Raw genomic sequence first — 27,976 nt, forward strand, 5'->3', positions numbered from 1 at the left:
GCTTGTCCATTTTTCCTGCTTCCAACACATCAACTATGAGGACAAAATGTTCACTTGCTGTCTAATATATCCCACCCACTAACAGGTGCCATGATGAGGAGAACATCAGTCTTATTCACTTCACCTCTCAGTAGTCATAATGTTATGCCTGATTGGTGTATATATATCTAGCAATAAATAGACACACATTTCATCATGATGTGTATTTATCACTAGGTGAAGAATTTTCCTTATTCCTCTGATTTGTATCTCAGGCTGAGTGAGTTTTAATGGTGGTCTTCCAGCACCTTACTAATCAAGCTCAATCATAAGCACATACGTTATTCCTTTTATAATAGTAGTTACGCTTCATAATCAGTAAAAACTGTGTGTGTATAATTTACTCCAATGTCTCCTGAATCCAGCAGAATTTCCTCTTTCATGACTCACCTGTGTTACCAGACAGCAGCTTGTTGCTGAACTTGAATCTCATTTCTAATCCTCCAAGTGTTGTTGCCATCAGTCGCCAAGGACAACAGGCTCCCATGGCAACAAGCAAGCCTTAACAAGCAAATTAGCTTATGGGGACGTTTTATGACGTCATCCACCCTCACTCCGGAGCGGGAAGACGACCAGATCAGACACGCTGCCTACGAATACAGCTTCGGGAAGAAGACCTCGGTCACGTGACCCGTGGAATAACGAATCCACAACAAGGAGAAGTAGGATACAGTGTTTATTCTGGTGTGTTCAAGGTTACATGACTTGGCAGATGCTAAATTACCCAATAATAGTAGTAATTTAAAAAGAAAAAAGGAAAAAAAAAAAAAAAAGTTTGTCTGTGAGCAAAGACAAACCTGTAATCTGACTTGTTTTCTTCAAGGTGCAACATTTTAATAGATTTTTTAATATTCAATTATAACGTTTCCCCGAGCAATTACATTAACAGCCCCCCCTCCACCCAGAGAAGGCGAGAGCTGAAGGAGAGGCGGAGAAACATTAAACCTGTAAGTGAAATCCACAACAACAACAACAAAAAAAAAAAAAAGTCTTCCATTGTTTAGAACATTACTTACAGAAGAGTTTTTTAATACATGGATACTATTCTGTAACAAGATTAATAACCACTAGAAACATGACATTCAGTTTACAATTTAAAAAAGAAAGAAAGAAAGAAAAAAATTTGCACAAAAACCGTCCAAAAAAAAAAATCTCAAGAAACCCGCCCTCAAAAAAAAGAAAAAAAAAAAAGAGAGCGATGAGAAGGGAATAAAAGCCTTGTTTAATTAATTAATTAATTAATTACCAAACTCAATCACACACACACACACACAAAAAAAAAAAAAAAAAAAAAAATCACAAAAGCTCTGGATTTAAAATTGACATAAATCAGAGAGTTAAGATAGATTATTTGTTGATTTTTATTATTATTTTTTTTTTTTTTTTTTTTTTTTAAATATATACGTATTTAAGAATAGGTATACTGCCAAAAAAAAACCCCAAAAAAAAAAAAAACCAAAACAAAAAACAAAACAAAAAATAAAATTTAATTAAATAAAAAAAAATAAAATAATAATAATAATCACAACTGATCCCCGGCGAAACGAAGCTGCACGATAATAAACCATTATTCATAATAAGTAAAGGCACACAGAACAGACAGGCTGCACATGGACTTGGCTGAAGCTATCTTACAGGGTTTTGCAGTGCTTTTCAGGAACACGAAAGAAAGAAAGAAAGCAAGCAAGAAAGAAATTTAGAAAGAAAGAAAGAAAAACCCCCAAACAAAACCGGCCCGTTTTCTCTGCTCTAAGTACTGAACCTCGTCTTCTTCAAGCACCTGACCCAGGGTCAAGCCACCAGAGTACAGAAGTCTGTTTCTCGTTCTCTATTCCCATTGTTGTCTGTTTCTAGGTTTATTTTAAGTGCTTGTTTGCTCTTTAAGGTAACACACTGCCTAGCTCTGCGCCCGAAGCAGACTTTATTAAAGCGAGAAAGCTCGGCTCTGATTCGGCGCCGAGTAAAAAAACGTGAGGTTTCCTGTGTAGTGAACATGGCGTCTTTCTCCGTCTGAGCTTCTTAAAAAAAAGAAAAATCTACTCTCCGAAATATTCCTTAAAAGGTTGTAGGAAAAGGGGGACCCAACCAAACTAACACTAACGACAACAAAATAAGAAAAGAGAGGGAATATAAGAACCGAAAAAGACCTGAGAGTCCCGATGTGGAATCCCCAGCAGTGTGGCACCTCCATGTTCTTTGTATAGAAAGCTTTATTTCTTTTCTTCTTGTTTTTTTTTGTTTTGTTTTTTAACAGTCATGCAAGGACACAGTCTTATTGAGAGAAGGCAAGAGAGAGAGAGAGAGAGAGAGAGAGACAGACACTGGAAAAGGAAAGCAAAAAGAGCCATGAAGATATATCTATATATATGTATATAAAGGAGAGAGGAAAAAACCGGACGAGGCACTGGACTTTATTTTTTAGCTCATGTTTCTTTCTTTCTTTCTTTTTTTTTTTTTTTACTGTGGCTAGCCACAAATCCACCCCCCCCCCATTGGGATTTATTTGACATCTCTCCCTGTCTATCCCTGATGCGTGCTTCGACATGATTCCGAGCTCATCTTTCACACCTGTGGATCTACATCTATTAACTAAATGGACAAAAAAAATATATATATTCTTTTTCCCCACCAAGGTGACCGAATAATCTGTTTTTCTTTGGTGCTTGAGCTCGTTTTTATTTATTTCTCTAACCAATCTGGAACATTTACCGAACGTTGTTCTAAATCTATATTACAATATTTCATTAATAAAAATATTATTGTATTATTTAAGGGGGCACGTGGCATGTTAGGTAAAGAAAGCCTTAAACGTACAGCACCGTGGCAAACTCGGCTGTGGGTTCGGTTTTCTTCGTTTTCTTCTTTATCCAAAATTTGGCCTCGACTTGAAAATGGCTTTACGGATGCTTTACAGGAAAGCGGGAGTGAGACTGACTAGAAGCTCTTTAAAATAAAAGACAATAATAATAATAATAATAATAATAATAATTAAGCACAGCAGTTACACGATCACAGGCTTGTTTTTTTTTTTTACTGAAGCATAAAAAGTTAGAGGTTCGTCCGAAGAAGCGAACCCTCTGCGATATTCTGGTCAGCCTGCACTCCGTATTTCACCTCACACACACACACACACACTCGTACTGTCCACACACCCTTTGTTTGAACTCAAATCTCAGAGGAGACAGAGGAGGAGGAGGAGGAGGAGGAGGATGATGATGAAGGCAGAAGAAAGGAAAAGAGAAGAGAGAAATCCAGAGCGAATCTGATGTAGAGGGGAAACAATGGAAGGGGAATAAAGTCATAGTGATGAATGAATAACTGAAGAATAGTATGAGAAAGAGTGAAATGTAGAGCTGTAGTATGTGTAACTGGGTTGCGTTATGGTCTGTAGTCTGGTTGGAAGCGCGCCGTTTCATCGAAGATCAGTGCCTTGAGGGTCTCTTTGGGCAAGTCGTCGAGTTCCATGTCGAATTTGAACGGAGCCTCTGCGACAGGCTGGGGAAAATATGACGGGATTAGAGACTGCACTGGTTCAGTGTTGACTTATTAAGACAGCGTCCTGGATGTGAAGTGTTTCCTCACCTCGTCGGTCGGGTCGTAGTACTGCTCCAGGTAAGGGTGCGCCAGGGCCTGCTCCACCTCAATCCTCTTATGGGGGTTAAAGGTCAGCATCCTATCCAGCAGATCCAGCGCTAAACAACAAAAACAGTGACAGAGTGAAAACCCCGAATGGCGGTCGTGCCCCGGTTTCGTTCGGGTCGTTTAGTAATGGAGTGAAAAACCTTAGAGATGGACTCGGACCTTTAGGGTCGGCGTTAGGGAAGAGGCGGTTCCAGGGCACTTTACAGCGCAGGGGTAGAGAGAGCAGGTAGTTCCTGGCCTTTATGTTGATGATGCAGTTCAGGTCTTCTTGTGAGGGAGAGCCAAGGATACCTGAGAGAGAGAGAGAGAGAGAGAGAGAGAGAGAAGAGGAAGGGTAATAATAAGTAGGTGAGACAATGCATGATAAATATTTATTATTATTTAGATAGATAGATAGATAGATAGATAGATAGATAGATAGATAGATAGATAGATAGATAGATGACGTTAACAAGGCAAAGCGGAGCTCATGTACACGAGTGACAATAACAGTGTGAATGACCAAAAACTCGACCCGAGCCGATGATGCCCGTGAAATATTTGGTCTTGCTAAATATCTGGACCTGTCGGTGACTCAAAATCCTGCAGTGTGAAAGGAGTGACTGAAAAATACTTTGGTGATGACCTAGAGCCAATGAGAGAGCGAGATACAGGGCAGTGGTCAGTTCAGGGAGGAGTTATGGACCACAATATCAGCAAGCACGGCTTCAGTTGGAGCCTAATATTACAGTTTAGAGTTTATAGGTTTTTTTAATCAGGAAACAAATGTCTTAAATATAATTATATCAGCATAAATACACTTTATGATTACATCAAACAGAAATAAAGCAGAAATATTCGCCTTGACCAGCCGCATCAGCACAGTGAAAAAGTATTAATTTGTTCAATTATACAGAATCCCTGCACTGGCCATTTGGATGGCGAACTTTTTGCAGGGTACCATTTCCAGTCTTGGGCCAGAACTCTTACGTGTGATCTTGTGTTATTTCCTTATCATTTCTGGCGTACATTCGGTTGCGAAACACAGTTTGCGGACCAGACAGAGCTGTGAAGTCATGTGGTGTGAACGCTCCTGTCGTTGATCCATCATGCGGTGTGAACACATCAGAGACCGAATTCTACCACAGATAATACGCACCTGTGTGTGCACACTGTAATGAAGAACTGGCCTACCATCCGAGTTCATCGAGTTTAAAATATCATTTAAAAGAAAAACGCATCACAGGTTTTACTAGCAAGCCGACGAGTAACAAACCAAACCCACGTGTTATACAAAATAAAATGTGTATATCACACGAAAGCGTGCGATTAAAAAAATGTGGAAATCTATGGACAGCCCTTATACATACACTATATTGCCAAAAGTATTCGCTCACCCATCCAAATAATCAGAATCAGGTGTTCCAATCACTTCCATGGCCACAGGTGTATAAAATCAAGCACCTAGGCATGCAGACTGTTTTTACAAACATTTGTGAAAGAATGGGTCGCTCTCAGGAGCTCAGTGAATTCCAGCGTGGAACTGTGATAGGATGCCACCTGTGCAACAAATCCAGTCGTGAAATTTCCTCGCTCCTAAATATTCCACAGTCAACTGTCAGCTGTATTATAAGAACGTGGAAGTGTTTGGGAACGACAGCAACTCAGCCACGAAGTGGTAGGCCACGTAAACTGACGGAGCGGGGTCAGCGGATGCTGAGGCGCATAGTGCGAAGAGGTCACCAACTTTCTGCAGAGTCAATCGCTACAGACCTCCAAACTTCATGTGGCCTTCAGATTAGCTCAAGAACAGTGCGCAGAGAGCTTCATGGAATGGGTTTCCATGGCCGAGCAGCTGCATCCAAGCCATACATCACCAAGTGCAATGCAAAGCGTCGGATGCAGTGGTGTAAAGCACGCCGCCACTGGACTCTAGAGCAGTGGAGACGCGTTCTCTGGAGTGACGAATCGCGCTTCTCCATCTGGCAATCTGATGGACGAGTCTGGGTTTGGCGGTTGCCAGGAGAACGGTACTTGTCTGACTGCATTGTGCCTTGCATTGGGTTTGGTGGAGGGGGGATTATGGTGTGGGGTTGTTTTTCAGGAGCTGGGCTTGGCCCCTTAGTTCCAGTGAAAGGAACTCTGAATGCTTCAGCATACCAAGACATTTTGGACAATTCCATGCTCCCAACTTTGTGGGAACAGTTTGGAGATGGCCCCTTCCTCTTCCAACATGACTGTGCACCAGTGACCAAAGCAAGGTCCATAAAGACATGGATGACAGAGTCTGGTGTGGATGAACTTGACTGGCCTGCACAGAGTCCTGACCTCAACCCGATAGAACACCTTTGGGATGAATTAGAGCGGAGACTGAGAGCCAGGCCTTCTCGTCCAACATCAGTGTGTGACCTCACAGATGCACTTCTGGAAGAATGGTCAAAAATTCCCATGAACACACTCCTAAACCTTGTGGACAGCCTTCCCAGAAGAGTTGAAGCTGTTATAGCTGCAAAGGGTGGACCGACGTCATATTGAACCCTATGGATTAGGAATGGGATGTCACTTAAGTTCATATGCGAGTCAAGGCAGGTGAGCGAATACTTTTGGCAATATAGTGTATAGATAGATAGATAGATAGATAGATAGATAGATAGATAGATAGATAGATAGATAAGCACACACAGAGAGACACACAGACACACAGAGACAGAGACACACACACAAACACACAGGGTTAGAGGATTAGGGATGAGAAGAGATGAGGAGATGAGAAAGGCGAAAAGGGCTGAACTGTCGTTAATTGCATCATTTGATTGACAGCTCAGGAAGCCAAACATTTTAATAAATTTCTAGCCGCTTCTGCATTCTGCTTCAGTATTTTGTTGCGTAACTGCTGAGCACTTCCTCCAAACACAGGATAAACATGATCTGTAAAAAGATTTCATCTCCATCCAACAATGCTCCTTCTTCTCATGACGGCTCCAGCCAAAATTAACACTTACACAACCCGTACGCTAGCTCCCACTTATCTGCCCAGAGCGCCGCTAAGTGAGCAGGCCGCGTCCTGCTCAGTGTCCCTCTCGGGGGGGAAAATCACCGCTCTGTGCCGGACTCTTGATCTCAAGCAACCGCTGACATGCGAAATTGTCCACCACAACACACTCGGGGTGTGTGATTCATCATTCTTAGAGTCACCATGATGCAAGGCTTTCTTTAACGCCGCACAAAGAGCTGCAACACCACAGCAAGTAGCAGCACTAATACACTTTTCTTCCAGCATGTGTACCTTGCTGCATTGTACACACACACACACACACACACACACACTATCAAACACACTTACTCACAATCACACACAATCTGTCTCTCTCTCTCTCTCAAACACACTCACTCACATATACACACCCCCACACACCCCTCACACTTGCACACAACCTGTCTCTCTCTCTCTCTCAGATATTCACACACACACCTCACTTGTGTACACACACACAATCTGTCTCTCTCTCTCAAACACATTTACACCTCACTCAATCACACCCACCCACCTCACACTCAATCACACACACACACACAATCTGTCTCTCTCTCTCAAACACACACACACACACGTACCTCACACACATACACCCCTTACTTGCACACTCACTTGCATACACACTCACCTCACCTAAAACTCACTCACCTCACACACACACACCCCCAACACTCACACACCCTCACCTCACTCACACACAGACACACACACACACACTTCACTCACACTCTCTCTCTCTCACACACACACACAAACACAGTGGGGTTTACAGGTAATCAATTACAATTAAAAAAGTACAACTGGTGTATATCAACTACACAGCCCCCAGAAGAGCTTGGCCACGCGCACACACACACGAAGAACTGTGAATGGACTGGAAAACATCGGCTGCTAGGCGTAACACCAGTGTGATCATAGCAAACATGATCACTATTACTCAGTCTGAGCCTACTCGGAAGGAAGATTGCGGCGCAATACGTAGAAGGATAAAACTCAAGTACAATGAGGTTTAAGACATTACTCAACTCCGGGCACAGAGACGGAAATCTCAGACAGTAAACTACACGGAAAACTGATGACTTCTTCCGACATCAGACTGTACATCAGCAAGAGAAGTGACTGAGAGATACCCGATACGACTCGCTATCTGTACATGAACAGTCACTTCAGCCTTTTTCACCCCGATACTCATCCACTGCTGATCTGACTCTGACTGTGCAGATTTAACCACAGATTTCAGCTGTATGCAGAGCTGCACTGCATTCCTCCTGAAGTTAGTATAGTTACACACAAAAATACACATACAGAGACAGACACACAGAGAGACAGGCACACAGAGTCCCACACAGAGACACACACATGCACACAGACAGAGAGAGACAAACAGACACACAGTGACAGAGAGACAAAGAAACACACACACACACATACAGAGACACACACATACAGAGACACACACACATACAGAGAGACAAAGAAACTCACACAGACAGAGACAAACAGACACACACACACACGCAGACAGAGAGAAACACATACAGAGACATACACAGAGAAAAAGAAATACACAAACACAGAGACAGAGAGAGACAAACAGACACACACACACACACGCAGATACAGAGACACATAAATACACACACACAGACAGAGAGACAAACACAGACACACACGCAGAGACACACACACATACAGAGACACACAGACACCTTCAATGAGTGTGACTGCAGTGGAGGCAAAATGGAGACCTGAATTTATTGAGGCCTGAGAATTTGTGCCAACATTTGCTGCAGTAGGCTCACGGATCTCACAAACACAAAGACCTGGAACACCTTCATGTACACCTTTTAAAAAAAGTAAAACGTCCTTCCGCTTCCAGTTGAAGTGGTCAGCAGTTTTGAAAGAAATACGTACCTAAAATATGATTGAGCTGGTCCAGGTAGTGCTTGCCAGGAAATATGGGTCTGTTGGAGAGCATTTCAGCCAGGATGCAGCCCACGGACCAGATATCAATGGACTTGGTATAACCCTGCAAAGTTAAACACAAGAAATACCCAAACTCTCAGTGTTCAGTTCCAAAATCGGACTGGTCAGAAGGGGGTGGACGTAATTCAAGCACAGGTTTATATTAATACGCTTGTGTAAATACCTCAGCGTTTCCATAGTAACAGCCTATCTGGGTGATTTTCACCAGATCAGCAGATTCTCTGTTGAATGTTTATTTAAGATTTTTCTAAGGAGGGTCCAGTGTCAGGGCTTTGTTACAGTCATGAGGAAAGCTGTAACTGAGTCTTCAGCCACAGAAAAGCCAAAAGGATCTCTCTTATCTATCATAAGCCTTATCAGAATTAATGGACAGCATGAACGCTACTCTAGGGTTTTGTTGGTAAGGGCTGGGGATTTGTTAAACGTTATGTATATGCATATTGGAATATTCAATAAAAAAAATTTAAAACCAAAAATTCAGTGTATTCTTATATAATTATTATTGGGGGTTTTTTCTGTCTTTCCCCGTATTTATTTATTATTATTTTATTTATTATTGGTATTATTATTTTTTTTTTATTTTTATTTTTAACACCTGTAATTCTTATCGGAATTAAAGGACAGTATGAACACTACTCTAGGGTTGTGTTGGTAAGGGCTGGGGGTTTGTTAAATGCTATGTATATTGGAAAATTCAATAAAAATATTAAAAGCAAAAATTCAGTGTATTCAGCTAAAAGCTAGCAGCATCGTATTACACGTGTTTAACATTTTTTACTAACTGTTTCCTGGGCGATATCAAATAACGTCAGTGTTCATCATTTGAGACGATTCGACCCTTTAACCACTCACTAGGATACATAATGCATAGTGTAAGTGCAGAATGTGTACTATGTCAATTGGGACACAATATCTGCAATTTTCTTTTATTACCTCCAAAAGAAAATGAGGAAATGACAGGTAACACATTTTTAATAAACATTAATTTTTATTTACATCTAATTCTTTAATAATTAAAAAAAAAATGTCTGTCAAACTGCTGTGGTGTAAGAGAAAGGAAACAATTTTGGGACACCCCTGTGGTTGATTATTTTCCAATTACGACACCCTTAATGATCTCACAGTCGTTTAATCATTTAAACAAATGACCATAACAAACGTGTTAAAAGCTGAATGTTGGTGCATATCTGTTTAAATAATGTTGGATATTGCATGTTGCATGTCTTTCACAACTATAACTCAAGTCGCGTATTGAGGAAGGAAAAGGCTAATTCGCAGGTTATTTTGACATGCCTCGTTCACAGGTCTGTCTCAATCTCCAGGAAATCAGTTTGACCAAAAACGGACAAAAAAAAATTCTTGCCTTTGAGTTGAGCATGATCTCCGGGGCACGGTACCAGCGCGTGGCTACATACTCTGTGAGGAACCCGGTGTGATCATGGTCCGGGTCGGCTACACGCGCGAGCCCAAAATCACAGATCTGGAAACACGGGGTGAATTACAAAATATAAGAACATAATTAGTGAATCAATTACTCATGTACAGAAAAACAAACACAGCACACCTTGAGATCACAGGTGGTGTTGAGCAGCAGGTTGGAGGGCTTCAGGTCTCTGTGGAGTACGTTGGCTGAGTGGATGTACTTCAGGCCACGCAGGATCTGATACAGGAAGTAGCAGATGTGATCGTTGCTGAGATGCTGTGTCTTCAGCAGCTTGTACAGATCGGTCTCCATCAGGTCCTGCACGATGTAGCTGGAGATTGCTCAAGTCAAGGATGTTTAGAGAAGCATCTAGGCTGAATTTGAGTGTTTGGATAAACCTGAAGGTTATTTGGATCTGTTTCCACTGCTGGGAGTTAGAGTTTGTGTGTTTGGTTTGTGCTATGTGGTGCTTGTGCTTTCTTGTAGGCAAGCGGTGAAATGCAATGTGTCCCATGTGATCAAAGTTATGTCTCAGTTTAAGCCTAATGCTGTTAAAAAGGACAGGAGGAAAGAAAAGGTTATGAATTAGGTCGGCTTTGTGGAGCGAGTGGTTGCAGAGAGCATCGAATGAATGTCCTATACAAATAATGTGGTAAAGATTTTCAAGCACAAAACAAAAAACAACTGGGAGTCAAGCCTGAAATGTTCATCACTGTTAAAAAGGCGATTCAAGCATAGGTCACGTACAGGTTATATCTAAAATTTGTGCGAATGAGGAAAAAAAGAAATGATAGAAATGGTGAATTAGTGGTTTGGTTTCTGAGCCAAGAATCAGAAAATGCCACTGTTGGGTTCTTGAGCCTAAAACCGCTCTCAGGTCTTTGTCCAGACTCCACTGTAAGATGCTTTGGATAAAAGTAATTTCTTTAAAAATAAATAAAATAAAACAAAAAAATAATAAAAATAACAAATAAATAAAATAAAATTATAATAAAATAAAATGAATACAAATAATATAAATAAAAGTGATAAATAAAAAAAACACAAATTAAAATGAATACAAATAATATTAATAAACATGACCAATAAATAAAATTAATCAAATAAAATGAATAAAAATAATATTAATAAAAATAATAAATAAATAAAGTAAAATGAATAAAAATAAAAGAAATAATAAAATTAAATAATAATAATAATAATCTACCCAGGATAAGCAGATTTAAATTCATAGTAGTAGCCCAGTAGACATTTACATTCAACAACCAAAAAAAAAAACAAAGCGAACCCTACTTCCTACTGACTTACGCAATCACGGCGATTATCAACTCATCACCAACGCAAACTGAAATGTTTCTTTTCTTGTTCATAACAGCATCGATCAGGACGTAACCTCGATTAAAAAAAGTACACAACCCACAAACACAGCCTTCTATAATCTACTTTTCAGGACAGAAAATGACAACCCCTTAAAAAAATAAATAAATCTCATGAAGCACATTTCAAGGCAGAGCTTCCAACAAACCCGTGCCATTTCAGCTCCCATCCCACACACTGCGAACGTGTGCATCCAGCCAAAAACCCCTCCGCTGAAGAGGGGGAGGATCTCTTAGTGCTGTTTGAAGCTGCTTCTTCCTGAGCACGATGCACGAGAGGGACTGAGTGTACCGAACAGAAGAGGCTCATCCTTTTCTACAGGAACGCTTGCGCTGCCAGTGAGCCGCTGAACGCCTACTGACTATTGATTTCTGCGCCAAAATTAACTCTTTACTACGGGGCCCGCTGCCTACTCATCTACTATGTTGCGTAAAGGAGAGAAAAACGGAGCTTCGGCGCCAAAAAGTATGACTCTGCCGTTGAACCTTAGGCTTTCAGACTTGAAATGAAACCGTTGGGACTGTCTGACCGGACGGCGTTTTATTGATGGAGAGAAATCTGATTAGGGAGTCAGAGACAGGCTGCTTGCAGAAGGTCAGCCTATATGATCTGTCTATATGATTAAATCGACCTTCAGATGAGTTTTTGAGAGGAACAAAAAGGGCAAGGGTGTGGATCAATTCCAAGTGTGTATCTCCTTGATACCAGGAGTAGTGTGGTGCAGACTGAGGTGTGTGTGTTGTATTAGAAAGATCTAATCATGAGGTTCACGTCCTCTCGGACAAGGCCTCACGTGGCACGGAAAAGGATACACGTCTTTCATCTGGTCGATGGAGGGCGCGCGGATGATGTCGTTGATGCCGATGATGTTCTCGTGTTTGAAGCGCAGCAGGATCTTGATCTCGCGGAGAGTGCGCTGGCAGTACGTCTGGTGCTCGAATGGGCTGATCTTCTTTATGGCCACGCGCACTTTATTATCCCGATCGTACGCCGAACTATGGATAAAAACAAAAAAACAAAAATTATAAGCAAAGGCCAATATCTCGCCATCGACAAGACGTCAAATTAAACCAGAGGACTGAATAAAAGCATGTTATTTAACACTATTTTTTTTATTAATGTATTTTTTTCTCTATTCTCAAGGAGTTGCATGAATAATTGGGCAGACAGATGTTTCACTGGTCACATTCTGAATAATATTTACATTTTCAAAGACAAGCAATGAAAGTCGGCCTGTTTACCCGTATAGTTTTTAGCTGTTACAAATAAACGCATGTTATTCGTCATACTTTATGCGAGTGAGTAAATTCTGCATCACATACCTATATATATACGAAAACAAATAAATCATGTGGTAAGCAGTTACCCTTCCTGCCATAGTCTCCATTTCTATGCCATGCAGTGTTTTTCTACATGCCCTACATAACAAGCATACACGGTAAACATAAAATGCTTTAGGATGCGCGACCTAACAGCCTAAAGCATTTCTATTAATACAATGAAAGGTAGCTAAATATCATTGACAAAAACCATCATATTCACTTTCGTTTATTAACACAGCTTACAATAAAATGATACAGAATTTGGTCGAAGGTTATCAGCAGTTTGAAGCACAAAATAATGAAGATACATGGCAAGAGCTTCCACATGGAGAGCAAAATGCGATGTCAGTGGCATGGATAGGGTTCCAGCTCGGCCGATTTAAGCTCACATAACACACTGAATAGTACAGAAAACAAAAGAAACCAGTTTGCAGAAACACCTTGCTACAGGTAACTCGAGCAACTCAAATAGCCATGCTTTACAACTGCGGTGAGCAGAAGAGCATCTCAAACGCAATAACTACTCGAACCTTGAGGCAACAACGGCAACTAACTGAATAAATAAATGAACAAACAAATCAGAGACGTCAACTCCGGTCAGTCCAGTGCAGGAATCTGAGGCACAGGGTCACTTAAACCAGGCAGCTGAAGAAGTACCATTACAGATGTACATGTGTTCCTAATAAATTGGGTCAAGTGAGAGCATTTGAATGAATTCATATACTCATAGCAGTTAAAAGATGGACTAATGTGCACGGAGAGACGTTTACAAGGAGGAAGAGGAGGAGGAGAAGACGACGACGTGTTGTATGATCCATTGGAGAAAAGGACGTCAAACAGGTGGTCACTGAATCGGATTAAAATATATACTGCCTTGTATACAAATCCCACAAAGGATCAGGTAAGGCTCATGGTCCGCTCCACACAACAGACTTCGGCACGGTGTAAAGGCTTGGAAGTGTGTTGCCATAGTGACTCTTTGAAAGTGACGGTACGCTAGAACAGAGGCACGCACACACACCCATTATAGCTGACCTTCAGATCCATCTCCTCTTTCAACACTCGCTGCATTTCTCTCACTCCGGGTAACCGTGCTCCCTTTCTCCTCCGTATCTCGGCTCTATTTATTTCGAACGCTCGGAAATGCATTCGCTCTGACTGCAGAAGTTTAAACCCCGTAGGCAAGCCTGTTTTGTGTTCATCGAACGACTGGGTTGTACAAGGAACACTCTGAGGCTTGTTGAGGTTTGATCAACCGATAGAAAAGTTAATAAAAAACGACAAGATGCATCTTAGCATGACATGCGATTTACACGTGCTGAATCGGAGACTGAGAGGTGTGAAATGATGAACAAAAGCCCACTGCACCATCTCCAAATCTGCAACCTACAGCTGATTTATTCCTACAATCAGAGTGCATCAGACTGTCGATATTTAAATATAGATCATAAAGACAAAAACAATCATTAATATACAGTCATTTGGAGAAACCATAGTCAGGACTCTACTGAGTCTACTGAGGAGTGTGAGAAAGGAAAAGTGTTCAGAAGTCGTCAAGTTTCAATCCGGACAGTCATTCAAAGCCCTGGAGACAGGACAGCTTTGCCCTCTGGATGGAAGGGACATCGTTAATTGCTCCCTCTCCTGTCAATCACAGACACTAACCAATTACGGGTGTCTCTGAAAGTTTATAAAGATGTACAGGTTTTCCAGAGGAAGCAAACCTAGGAAAGCATTTGGTGAGAAAAACTATTGTGGTTCACCAGAGGTGCAGACATTAGCTCATGGTGTCAAAAAAATTACACCAGCATATCTGAGGATGAGACGAGGCAAAAATCAGTTCTGACTGTTACTTAATCATCTTTTCCTCCTATTTACTGACCAAAGAGACTATCCATCCTTCACATCTCCTCACGTCCCTTCCCCTTCAGTGAATAAGATTTTCCACCGAATGACCTGCACTATATGGACAAAACTGTCCTTCAGTGGAACTAAGAGGCTCCACGCTGTTCAAGCACGACAATGCTTCCATGTACAAAGCAAGCTCCATGAAGACATGGGTGTGAGTGGAAGAACTGGAGTGTCCTGCACACAGCCCTGACTCTGACTCAACCCCACTTAACACCTTTAGGATGAACTGGAAGGCAGATTAGGTAACAGGTCCTTTTCGTCTGACATCAGAGCCTAAACCTCATTAACACAGCAGTGGCTGAATGGGGAAATCCTCAGAGCCAATAAAAAGCTTTCCCACAAGAATGAAGCTTATTACACCAGAAAAGGAGGATAAGTCTGGAATGTGATGTTCAACACACACATATAGGTGTGTTCACATACTTTTGACCATATAAAGTGGAGATCCATTTACTGATACACAAAAGGAAGAAAAATTTATATGAATGATTTAGACATTAGAAAGAGAAAATAAAGTTTGGAAGAAATGGTTATGAAGCGGTTATGAAGCGAGCACAAAGTCTATCACATACACTATATCATAAGGGACGTCTTTAAGGGGTCATCCCCAAACTGTTCCCACAAAGTTGGGAGCATGAAATTATTCAAAATGTCTCGGTATGAAGCTGAAGCATTAAGATTTCCTTTCACTGGAGCTAAGGGGCCGAGTCCAACCCCTGAATTCAATGATTTGGAGGAGTGTCCCAAAACATTTGGCAATATAGTGTACAATATCTTTAAAACCATGCCGGTTTGTGCATGCTTACAAGCACCAAACTATAAGCAACTCATCACTTGCTAGTGTGAACACAGAGTTATATAGGCTTACAGGCGATTTCCTGCTAAACTATTAATCTCATAGTCCTATAAGCCCAAGTGCATGTCCTCAGCTTTAGTAGCCACACTGTTAATGCTCTTTAAACTCTGAATTTTAAGAAAAATTTCTTTACAAAATCCAGTAAACATTCTTAATCAGAGGGCATCAAGAAAACATTCTGGTTTTAGTTCACCGTGCCTGGCCACTGAATCTGTTTGTCATAGTTAAAAACAGAATCTGTACGTGGAAGACGTGTCGGGTTTTATAAGCCGAGGATCCAGGATCATTTTGTTTTGTAACATGAACAGAGCTCAGGAACTCGTGTGGCTCAGAAGCCAGTATTTCATTCCCAGTAACCAGAAGAAATGTGTGCTGTTATGTGTTTGATAATATTCTTAACTCGACCATTCAGAACCAGTGCTAAAAAAAGAAATGCTTATTGCCTCTTTAAACCTGGCTGTAATTGCGAGCTGCCAGAAGGCTGATGTAGTGTGTTACTGCAGGGAGTGGACAGCATGGGGATGGGCTAGCAATTAGCTTAGCGAATATATACTACTGCAGTCAACACCCATGCATGCACACACACACACACACACACACACGAATGAAGGGTGAAGAAAGAGCAAGCAAGTGAGACAGTGTGGAGGCAAAAACAGAGAGAGCGAGAGAAATAAAAAACATAGAAAAACGAGAAAGTCAGCAGGATGGAAGAGAGCAAGATAAAAAGGGAGAGAAAGAGAGATATGGTTTCCACGGAGACGGACAGGCAAGACTTTGCAGAGAGGAGTTATGCAACAGGATGTTGCTATGGCGACGAAAAAAGAAACGGAGGGCGGCAACAGAGCGTAGTGAGTTTCGCTCACTTTGGTCTTTACTGCTTTGGTCTAAGAAACAAAGGAAGAATATGAAATGGGAAATGAGGGGAAAATGCTGACAATAATAACAACTGCGTCTATAAATAAAGAAGCTCGAAGGGGAACGATCTTTGTGCGTTTGGGGGGAAAAGACGAGGGTTTGAGGGGAAGAGCCTGCAATTTTTACAGTCTGTAAACAACCAGATGAGCAATCTGGCCCAGTCCACCACAAAAGTGTGTGTGTGTGTGTGTGTGTAACCTCATTACCCATGCATTCACATCATCAAGAAGCAATTCACACATGCTAAACATCATCGTTGCTCTCAGTTTGTCGCTCAAGGCTATGGAATGAATGTTATGATAGCATTACGGAACGTTCTCTCTCAGGTTGGGTGTGGCCTAGCCACCGTTTCTATACCACGACTCGTAGAAAGTCCAAAAGTGGTGGAAAAGCAGATAGGAAATCATTTCTAACACATCTTTTATATATGCCGTGCTCACAGAAAACGGTAAGTTAAGGCAAGCATCGAGTTCGCTTCAAATGAGATCTACACAGACAGCACAGAAGCATCACGGTTAGCACTGAAATGGGCCGTCCGGTCCACACGTTTACCTGCCTGCCATCACATCCACGGCACCTTGGAGACGACAGGCTTATTAAGCGGCCGCTGACCTTTCGCGGCGAGAGGCATAAACATACAACAACTGCTGAAGCTCGCAATTACGTACTCAGAGTCCAGACCTGGTCGTCTGCTGACTTCTGCTACTTGCACAAAAACTTTAGTCACCATGACCACAAGTAAGCTGTAACAAAATGGTGTACGTGCTGTAGACGACATTAGCAGGACACATGACCGAGAAACGTAAAGAAAGAAACTTGTGCAATATAAAATTATTTCATCGCCTCTACTACATATTACGCTGCCACGATATCCAGTGACGTTTACTCCCGTTATATTGTATTGCTTCTTCTTCATCATCATCATCTTCATCTTCTACCAAATGTTAAATGTTTTGTCATTACTCAAAACTGCCAAAGATCAGGTTTTCATTTTTATAATAAAAACAGCAAATACACAACATGAACCTGAAATAACTGACAGTTATTTAGACGTTCTCAACTCTCTGATTGTATCTGGAGGCTCCGCCCACTCTCATACCACATATTCTCTCATCTGGATCTCCATCGCTTTCTGTTCTGAGGTCATTTACGGTGAGTTTATAATCCGTCATATAGCGTATGCGCCGCTTAGTTAAATAAAGCTATAAACCTTTCTAAAAATTTGAAATCCTGTTCCATGTTCAGGCTGAAAGAGAAGAAACAAGGACAAGGAGATTAGACAGGCCTACAACAAACAGCTTTACACTTTACAAATAATGGTGTTAATCATTATAATGAATCTGCCCTCCTGTTCAAACAACAATTAACAATTAACAGTGAAAATGTCGGCCATGTTGGACAACCGCTGTTTTGTTTTCTTTAAGTTTTACGTCAAAAATGTACCGTTTTGACATTTTTTTTGTGCCATGTTTCTGTAGAATGACAAAAATCCACCGTCCAGCTGAGCTTTCGTTAACTGATATGATTATTGGGTGGTGGTAGGTCAAGTGGGGTAAGGCTCTGGGTTGTTGACTGGAAGAAGCCAAGCTGCCACCGTTGGGTCCTTGAGCAAGGCCCCCCAAACCCACCCTGCTCCAGGGGTGCTGCATCATGGCTGACCCTGCGCTCTGACCCCACCCCCCAAGGATGGGATATGTGAAGAAAGAATTTCACTGTGCAGTATTGTATATATGACAAAGACAACATAACTTATTAAACCTGAAATGGTGGAAATTTTCCTGTCTTTTGGTTCATGAGCCTAGTTGCTCCCAGGTTCACCCCAGAGCTAATGTTAAGAAGCTAACAGTGAAACACTGCCAGGAGTTTACTTTTTTTCCCCCCCAAGACTTATATTTCTGCATGGCAAACACCTTATAAAATAGCCTCAGAAAATAAAATTTCATTTTGGCTGTGAAATGGCGTTTCTGCGTAACGAGCCGAGAAAATAAAAGCGGTGCTTGCTAAAAGAAACGGACTCGAGAGGACAGACACGTACATACACACAGAATAATAAAGCTCTCTCTCTCTCTCTCTCGCTCGCTCTCTCATTCTCTTCATCCTGACACAGTACGTCCAGCCAGATTGAATGGCGGCATGCTGACGTCATTGGCAGGAATGTTACCATGGCGACTGGCACCATTGCAGTGCCTGGCATGGAGTCGCAGTCTTGGCAATAGCCAGTGAGCAAGCCCCCCTACAAGCACTGTGTGTGTGTGTGTAAGTGAGAGTGTAAAAGAGAGCGTGTAGAGGTGCGAACTTGTACATTCGCAAGTGTCTAGTGCATAAACAAAGGGTGTGTCGGAGTGAGTGTTCTGCATGTCGCTGTGCGTGTGTGTGTGCGCGCACGTGTGTACAAGAAAAGATAAGCTGCAGAGGTAGATGGCAAAGGTCGAAAGCACCACTCAGAATCCAAGGGGTGTGTGTGTGTGTGTGTAATGCACTACAATACAAAACTTTTATTAGTAATCAGCAACACCACCACACACAGGCACTAATCTCCCTCAGTAAATACCTGTCTTTTGCCGCGCTCAACACTGCTCAAAGCTAGGCTCGCTTCTCCAAAACAAACCTCTAAATAAACTCCACGGCGTCTCAGTGCTTTCCGAAGGACACAGTAGAGCTACACAGAGCTCATTTTACTACAGGCCACTGATAAGCATCTCAATCACTAGCACAGACATTAACAGAGGCAGAGAGTGAAAACTAACATGTTGAGGTCTGACCTAGGGCGATAAATTTAGTAACCTAAAGCTGAGAGGATGCTGTATTTACACTGGAACGGGTTGTTGTAATTCTCTCAGCACATTTGCATTTTTCCCTTCGTATGATATCAGCCACTCATATGAAAGGGAATTTCACACAAACACGACCAACACAGAGACGGTAACGTTAAAGCTTCAAGTTATAAACCACCCAGACCCTCAGCCATCCTAAATATACATTTGACATAAGAGATAAGATGATTACGATATTTAGATGATTTAAAAATAGATGTCTGCAAAGTACATCTAATGCACATTCACTTAGTTTGACTGTTAACACGAGGAAAACCAAATATGCAGACATTTTTTTGGCTTATCCCAAGGTTGTTTTTGTTTCCAGAAAATTAGTCTTTCCGGGATATCATGACTTTTGTGATAATTAATAAATAAATAAATAAACAAACAAACAAAAGACATCACAATGATCTTAGAATTGATTATTGTGCCCTTATCATGATATTAAAATTACATATTCATATTGCCCAAACCAACTAGCTACCAAAACATTACATACATATAAAATGTTTTACTGTAATGCCATGGTGCTTTAACTGGAACATGTCCTGCGAGTAAAGTGTAGGCGATGGCAAATGTCTCGGTGCTCAGTGCTCGCTGTACTGAAGTGCTCAGTGTTTCTCTATACACCACAGCAAGGTCCGAAAGCTGGGTATTATTATTTCCGTGTTACTGGCTGTAAGGTGAACGACAGGTTTATATTAATGCCCTCTAATGGGTTGTTGTTGCCATAGTGACAGCTATAGTAACACGGGGCCTTATTCGGCAGACGCTCCACATGAACTAAGACTAGAGAGATCATTTATAATCATTTAACATCTGAAGATGTCTCAGTGAAGCAGCGGCACTCAGCGTCACACCCATCCTGTTGGTGTACATTACCTCGATATAACAGCACTGGTTATAAAGCCACAGCCTGAACATTTGATGTTGGTTAAGTGAGACTTGCTATGATCTTTAGGAAATATACCAAATTATTAAAAAACAAATCCGTTTAAAATGGAGAGATGACCGGATGAGAAAGGCAAAACATTCTTTTTTTTTCCTGTCCTCCAATGAGCGGTCAGTAACAGCTGCTGAATATCGAACAGTAAACTTCCCGATGAATAAGGGCAGCAGCTGTTAACTATTGGAGCACGTTTGAAGGAATCCATGTCGTTGTTTACTTGTACGTTATTTTCGAAATGATTTACAAATGGGTGAAAAGGACTCGTGTACATGGATTTTTAATTAGAAATAATCAAAGCAAGTCTTTTTTTAAGCGAAGCCTCCGGCGAAACAACTTTGCTAGTCAAAGCCAGTCAGACTGTTAGACTAAGATCAGACAAGAAGGTTTCTAACTATCTTACTGTTGCTCTATTTGCATAAAATAACTTCCTTGCTGCATTTGTTGTAGCTCTACCAGTCTTCCAGTTTGGCCATGTCGGTGTGATTTCAGTAGCTGAGAGTTACTGCTTTCAGTAGCAAAATAACAAAGCCAGCACGTTCCTCTGGCAGGCCTGCATGGGTGTGAAGGTGCTTATCATGCACAATGCAGCAGGCCATCAGGAACCGTACGAGATGATTAAGGACTGATTTAACTGCAGGGCAGGAGTGACGGATAAAGTGTAACACCTCTCTAAAGCAAACAGGAGGCTCTGGCACAAACGTGGAGATAAAGTTTCAGCCCGACAGTCAAATCTGCACGGGAGAACAAGACATGACATCACCTACAGCAGGCCCCGAGTTCAAATCCAAAACAATGGACACGAGTGCTGGCATGCGGATGGCTGGGAGCAGGCAAACACACACACACACACACACACACACACACACTTACGGGAACCACCGCTTCAGTGATCGGGAACAACAGAATGGAATTCTCTCCCTCCTAGTGCTGACTTTCTGTCTCTGCCAAAACCACCCTGTCACTTTTTACTCTTTTACCTAAACTATTCCCCCATCTCTCTCTCTCTCCCTCTCTCTTTCCTGTTTCCATTCTTCCTGTCTGTTTCCCACTAACACACTTCCTCATCACACACTCCCTGCTTTCATTTCAGCTTCTGACCTCTTATGTTAAAAATGTTCCGAAAGGTTTCATGAAAATGTAATTATTTATTTGAATCCTTTCTTATTTAATCCAAAGCAAGTTACAACAGAGACAGCAGATGAGGATTAAAGATCTCGCTTAAGAAGAACCCAATAGGTGGAGTTTGTGTGGGCGAGACTTGAACTCACATCTCTCATCGATAGCTCTTCAATTTGCCTCGATTAAACCATGCAGGCTCTTCTTAGGTGTGCTGATGTAGGGAGAATATTTAACAATGTGATAGGGTAGCTACTGTTAGCACCCCAGAGTTGATTATTTTCCTATAGCTGAAGCCATGAAGTATTTCTTATTTATTCCTTTTGTCCAAATGACATCACTGTAATTTAACATTTTTATACATTAAGCTCCCAAGTGAGGAAACAGAAAAGGGTTGGTTTTATTATCCGGAAACTTTGAATCCCAGCATCCTCAAAGCCGAACAAGAGAGCAAAATCTTCCATCTTCTCTCCATCCTGTCCATCACAGCGAAGCTGGATATCTGTGAGCTCAGGTATGTGGAAGAGGGCAGATAGCTCCTTCCTCCTCCACATCATGTGAAGCAGTTCATGGGAAAAGTAAAACTGCAACTTGTTACAGAGAAACCACAAAGTCTTCAACTGGGAAATTTAGACAGTTACATCATGCTGACACTTGAGACTCCTTCCCGGGTTACTGTGAATGAGCCGTTACTAAAGAAACGATGATGTTGCAGAAAGGGCACATGAACGTAGACTTGAGATTCACCAAGCTCAGAAATTTGAGAATTCAACACCACTGTGGTATAAAATAATAACACGTCTCGTCCTTAACTCTAACCCAGATCTGGGTCTACTCGTAGAGCCTAGACATTTAGAACGGTTTCAAGATCAGTCATCCTTGATGCTTGGCCCCGGCTGCTGGATTACGACGTGGCTAGCTGCTGACAGGCGCAGTTGCTGTGATTTTCTGCTTTCGGATGATGCAGGAGATCAGATGCGAGGATACAGGAAACGAGGGTTTCATATTCAGGGCTGGAGGCGGATGGAAAGTCCAGCAAGATGCCAAGATCTGCCAAACGGAACGGGGGACTGCAGGACACGAGAGGAAGGAGGAGAACTCCCCGAGCTGCGACACTCCATAATTAAGACTTGATGGCTCCCGCTGAGCGCAAGTATGTGGAAAGAGATTTCCAGAGAACACACCAGGATTTTTGAACTAATCTGAAGCTACCAGATCTGTGCGAGTACAGAAAAGCCAGAGTCACTAATGATGGGGGTGTAGAGGCATTATTGGGATTTTTTTTTTGGGAAACATGCGTAATATGTCAGGAAAATAATCAATGATGGGATCCCACAACCCAATGTGAAGACCACCATGAAGTTGATGATATTCTGTTTCTCGTTACTGAAGACCCATTTTATTATTAGCATCGGATTATGTAAAGCGTCCACCAAACAAGTCCCAGTGAATCAGTGACACTGTTACTATAGAAACGATAACATCCACATGGAGGTGTTTACATTTATAAGGTCAACCTTCACATTATGAGTCACGATGTGTGTAAAGAAAGATGACAAAAACTGATCCTGCTTATTTGAATCATTAATTAAACTGTTTTTCTGGGTTAACACCATTTCCTGCATTTATCTGGAAACGCCACCCATAACTCATCACCGACCACAAACACCTCACTGTGAAAGAACACTCAAATCTCAGAGACTCTAGAGAATCTCTGTAGACGCGCATTATATCAAACAAACTTTAAGTTTTCCCCCAGTACAGGGAAATACTCCGTTATCATCAACAGTTGTGATTGAAGAGAAATCAGGCTGAAAAAAATTCCAGTATCCTCCGAAATGCTGCTCTGACTTGTTCCTCTGCTTCACAACCTCATCCTCATTCCCGTCACTACAGCCTCAAGCCTTACGGAAAACCCTTCCAATCCTCGTAACCCAATGCGACAGTTTGTCCCATGCCTGTGCTAGTCAAATATGTGCTGGGATTCATTTCATCCCTGTCGGATTCAACGTGCCAAGTCCAGATAGCGGCCCACTTCCTCCCAATTCAGTCGTCCACGCTACAGCTTGAAGGCAAAGTTTACACCGAGAGCTGTTTTTTTGTATTTTTTTTTTTGTTGTTGTCTCTATAGTGCACAGGGTGTAAACCGGAGGCCCAGCTCATTCATTCCACTCGGTGTGAGAACCCAAAGTAGACTCGGGCCAATAATGAGCTCATTCTCAATGCCTGACCACTCCTCTCACTGGGAACAGATGGACGGCATCGGACTGGGATCGGACAGGATGTGCGCTCCGACTCCGTTAAGGACGAGCAGAGATTAAAACTGCCCCTGTTTTTGTGCATGCTTTAGCCATCACTTAAAATAAATAATAATCTTGCCCATGCAATATCACCATCATGCACACATGGGCAAGGAATAAATAACAACTGCAAAGAGGTCAGGTTTCACCTCTCCCTACCTCCAGATATAAAAGCATACAAAAGCACAGTATTATTTCCACTTCATGCTATTTTTATGTAGCATTTCTGCGTAAAGAGTACTCAAAAACTATACAAAATCCTTGCATGCAACATCCTTATTACCAATCCTTTAGTTATACAATCAATCAGGCAAATACTGTGACTTATAGCAAAATGCTTGGTCTTTAGATTAAACAAACTGAAGGTTTATTAGCATATTTTATGAGTCTGTAATATATTGAAATAAGTTCAATTATATCACAGTTGTGTGTCAGAAATGAGATATTCCTAGACTTTTATAAGGTTCTCCAGCTCAAATCACAGCTGTTGATCATTCTTGCACCCGATGATGTTTCTAATAACCAATCACTGATCATCTTCATTCCCAACATCTAATCACTGACCATCTTTATCCCAAACATCCAATCACTGAGCTTTATTCCCAACATCCAATCACTGATCATCTTTATTCCCAACATCCAATCACTGATCATCTACATTCCCAACATTCAATCACTGATCACCTTCATTCCCAAAGACCAATCACTGATTGGTTGTTTGAGAACATCATCTTTATTCTCAATCTATCATCACCGCTTACTCTTGTTCTCAACATTCTCACAGTTTTTCCCCCCAATAACAAATCAATAAATCACCAGCATTTGAATCACTTCTTTATTCTTCATTTGCAAACTGTCTTCTTGGCAAGATGCAAGCAAGTAATAAAGATCATTTCATAATGTTTCCTCTGTGTACATTTCCCAACTACTCAATACCACAGCTTCTTTCTTTGTGTTCTTGATAGAATTTGCAATATTTCATACCTTAAACACAAACAGTCTGCAGTGCCATGACCAAAGTCAACGTGTTTCTAGGAGATATATGATTTAATATTCAGATAAAACTATTAAAATGACGATATCTATTAGCCATTTCCTTAAAAAAAACCGTCCTCCTTCATGCAACACGTGTCAATTGAATATGCAAATTAGTGTTGTGACGTTATCTGGAGACTCCCACTGACTTGTTGCGTATGTATTAGCTACTTTTGCAACACTGCACTGCACCAAACCACTGATCATGAAGCAAAATAACCAAGATTGCAAAATATCCTTATTGCAATGACTTGCCAGCCATCAACCTACATTTTTGCAGCATAAGCTATATCTAAGCAAGAGGGGCCAAAAAAAACACCTCAAAACCTAAAGGATTGGGGGGGGGGGATTTTACGATCATTTTTATTCAAATAGATTTGAAGTCACCATATTTTAATTATTGTTCAACAAATAACCCAATGACACGTTGTAAAAAACGACACAAATCCTTGTTAAATATGCGTAAATCAATATTTAGTCCACGATTTAAGAAAAACAGCCAGATGATCGGTGAAAAAAAATATCAATATCGAATATCAACAAGTGATTCAAGTTAGCTAGCTAGCGTTCAAAAAAGGCTTCGAATTTAGCGATTAGCTTTCTTTTTGACACTTAATTCGCTGCAAATGTGCCAAAAACGTTGTCTTCCTTTCTAAATGAAAGACGTTATTAAGCAAAAACAAACCCAGAATTCGTGTATGCACTGTATTGTACGGGGAATGTGTTAGCCACTCGAGCTAATCTAACGGCTAAACTAAGGCTGCGTCCTAAACCGCATACTAGGTAGTACGCAAGGGGAAAAACTAGTACGCCGTTATAATGTACCGTTGTATCCTGGTGTACAGTTTAGTATGCTAGTGTGAGAGTATTCGTAACTGGCACTGCACTGATTGAATGAACGCGTACGGTTAACAAGAAGGAATGGAACAAGAGAAATGGAGGGGGAAAAAGGCTTAGAAACTTACCAAACCATCCCGTAAGCGCCTTCCCCTATGTAGGACAGGTTGGTGTACCGTGGGCCGACGTCGAAGGCCTGCCCGCGGACCAGCTCGGCTCCGGATCCGGGAGTCGGGCCGCCACCGGCGGCAGCAGCAGGGCCACACACCGCCGCTGCAGCTGCTGCTGCTGTCGACATCGCTGGGGGAAAAATATTAATAATAATAAATAAATACAAGCTTCCCTCACTCAAACCACACGGCACACACCGAGACCCTCTGGTGTTAACAGAGCAGAGTCCCAAAAAAATCTATCCCAGAATGTATTCCGAGTTTGAACGAGCTGCTCCTTCCGGCGAGTTAAAAAAGAAAAATGGCTGTAAAGAAGGAAAAAGTGTGTATGTGTGCGCGCGCGTGCGTATGTGTGTGTGCGCGAGCTGACATGCAGTGAAAGCGACGGAGACTGCAGACGGAGCTTGTGAGCGGAGCGCGAGCTAAACCGCTGCGGCAGGAAATAACGGGGGGGACGTCACGTGATCCCCCGAGCAGTGTGTATATATTCATCAGGGCTGTTTTGGAGTGTGAAGAACTTCAACTCGTACCAGATCCCAGAGTTTACAAACACGCTTTACTGTTATTTATTTATTTATTTATTTATTTGCCATTATAGGCGGTGATCTATCCATTGAATTAAGTTTCTTATCCGTCAGCCAATCACGTGGCAGGAAATCAGTGTGACGGTGCATAAAGTCATGCAAATACAAGTCATGAGCTTCAGTTGAACATCTTCACATCGGATGGGCAAATAAGCACGTGGTGGCAGGTTGAAGGGCTGATCACACACTAGAGTTTACACAGAGTGCTGCGGAAAACAGAAAACATCTGGGATCATTTTAGCAGGCCGTCGATGCAGAAAGGCGTCCGAGAAGCACGGACAGGAGTGTCATGTTTTCCTGCACCACCAGCCGACCTTGAGTACACTTAAGAGCTGGTATTATTTATAGTTAATATAGTGATATAGTATTTTTAGTCAGATATATCGAGGGTGGAAACATTCTGAAGCAGAAGGACACAACGTTCCCTAAATGCTGAGCAGAAATGAACGTGAAACACTTAATATAGGATAAATGTGTGGTGTGACGTGATACGATGCATTATACTGTACAATAGACGCCTTAACTGATCATTTACCGATCAGGCATAACATTATGACCAATGAGAGGTGACGTGAATAAGACTGATGATCTCCTCATCATGGCACCTGTTAGTGGGTGGGATATATTAGGCAGCAAGTCAACATTTTGTCCTCAAAGTTGATGTGTTAGAAGCAGGAAAAATGGACAAGTGTAAGGATTTGAGCGAGTTTGACGAAGAACCAAATTGTGATGGCTAGACCACTGGATCAGAGCATCTCCAAAACTGCAGCTCTTGTGGGGTGTTCCCGGTCTGCAGTGGTCAGTATCTATCAAAAGGGTCCAAGGAAGGAACAGTGGTGAACCGGTGACATGGGCGGCCAAGGCTCACTGATGCACGTGGAGAGCGGAGGCTGATATTATTAGGCAGGTGGTCATAATGTTATGCCTGGTCGGTGTATATATACATTCTTAAAAATGTCCTGCTCCAATGAATATCTTTCACTAAGTGTTTATTTTAAGGGTTTTTCTTAACGTGTAGTTTTTAACTGAAACCTACTAATCTTAATCATATCTTTAACACAGGACCAGAAGTCTGTATTTATACATTCCTAGCTGTTAATATTTGCTCAGGTTATATCTTCTGACACTAGAAAAACACAATTTACCAGCAAAAGTACTTCCTTTTGTGTTTTTTTTACATTTAAATTACTAGGTGCTAGGCTTAAATATTATCAGTATATTCAATAATTTATTTCCAGTAAGTACTCCAGTGGGTTTGGAGCCTATGCCAGTGGCTTTAAGTGTAAAATAAACATGGTGTGTGTTTCAGGGCTCCACCCTGGACAAGACACCAGTTCTTTTCTTTATGGTATGGTAATTTATTCTAGCCAATTCTTTTTAGGACATAACCCACATAAAAAAAAACCTCCAAATAGACAGTAGCCTGAGGTCAGGATCGAACCGAGAGATGATGTCGATTTAATATCAGGTTCTCCGCGAGCTCTTTACAGAACCACGTCAATTTCGCCAGAGTGCACTGAAGTCACGTCCGATCGAAGCTGGTTTCGGATCTTGTCGTCGATCATCTCAACAAACGTCTACACGCTTCTTAACGCAGCATTTCCATTTCACAGCCTAGAATTCAGACCTATGTTCCACATAATTACCTGTAGAGTTGGCTGTAAACACTCTGTCATTAAACA

General features: G+C 41.6%; 1 protein-coding gene across 1 annotated transcript; it reads right to left on the bottom strand.

The window, feature by feature from the left end:
• Positions 1-702: 702 nt before the first annotated feature.
• Positions 703-26,134, bottom strand: mapk1 (mitogen-activated protein kinase 1). Its single transcript, XM_058375493.1, has 8 exons — positions 25,669-26,134; positions 12,296-12,478; positions 10,248-10,437; positions 10,047-10,163; positions 8,612-8,726; positions 3,841-3,972; positions 3,622-3,731; positions 703-3,534 (listed from the first exon to the last, which is right to left on the bottom strand). Exons 1-8 carry the CDS (start codon positions 25,836-25,838, stop codon positions 3,418-3,420), a joined length of 1,134 nt encoding a protein of 377 aa, XP_058231476.1. The 5' UTR covers positions 25,839-26,134; the 3' UTR covers positions 703-3,417.
• Between the last annotated feature and the right edge of the window lie 1,842 nt (positions 26,135-27,976).

Source organism: Hemibagrus wyckioides, linkage group LG22 (assembly GCF_019097595.1).
Source record: "Hemibagrus wyckioides isolate EC202008001 linkage group LG22, SWU_Hwy_1.0, whole genome shotgun sequence".
Taxonomy (NCBI): domain Eukaryota; kingdom Metazoa; phylum Chordata; class Actinopteri; order Siluriformes; family Bagridae; genus Hemibagrus; species Hemibagrus wyckioides.

Excerpts from the sequence above, each read along its gene's own strand:
- mapk1 (XM_058375493.1), bottom strand. The coding sequence starts at position 25,838 with ATGTCGACAGCAGCAGCAGCTGCAGCGGCGGTGTGTGGCCCTGCTGCT. Across the intron at positions 12,479-25,668 it reads GGCGCTTACGGGATGGTTTG|TTCGGCGTACGATCGGGATA; the intron begins GTAAGTTTCTAA and ends TTTTATCCATAG. Across the intron at positions 3,535-3,621 it reads ACTACGACCCGACCGACGAG|CCTGTCGCAGAGGCTCCGTT; the intron begins GTGAGGAAACAC and ends TATTTTCCCCAG.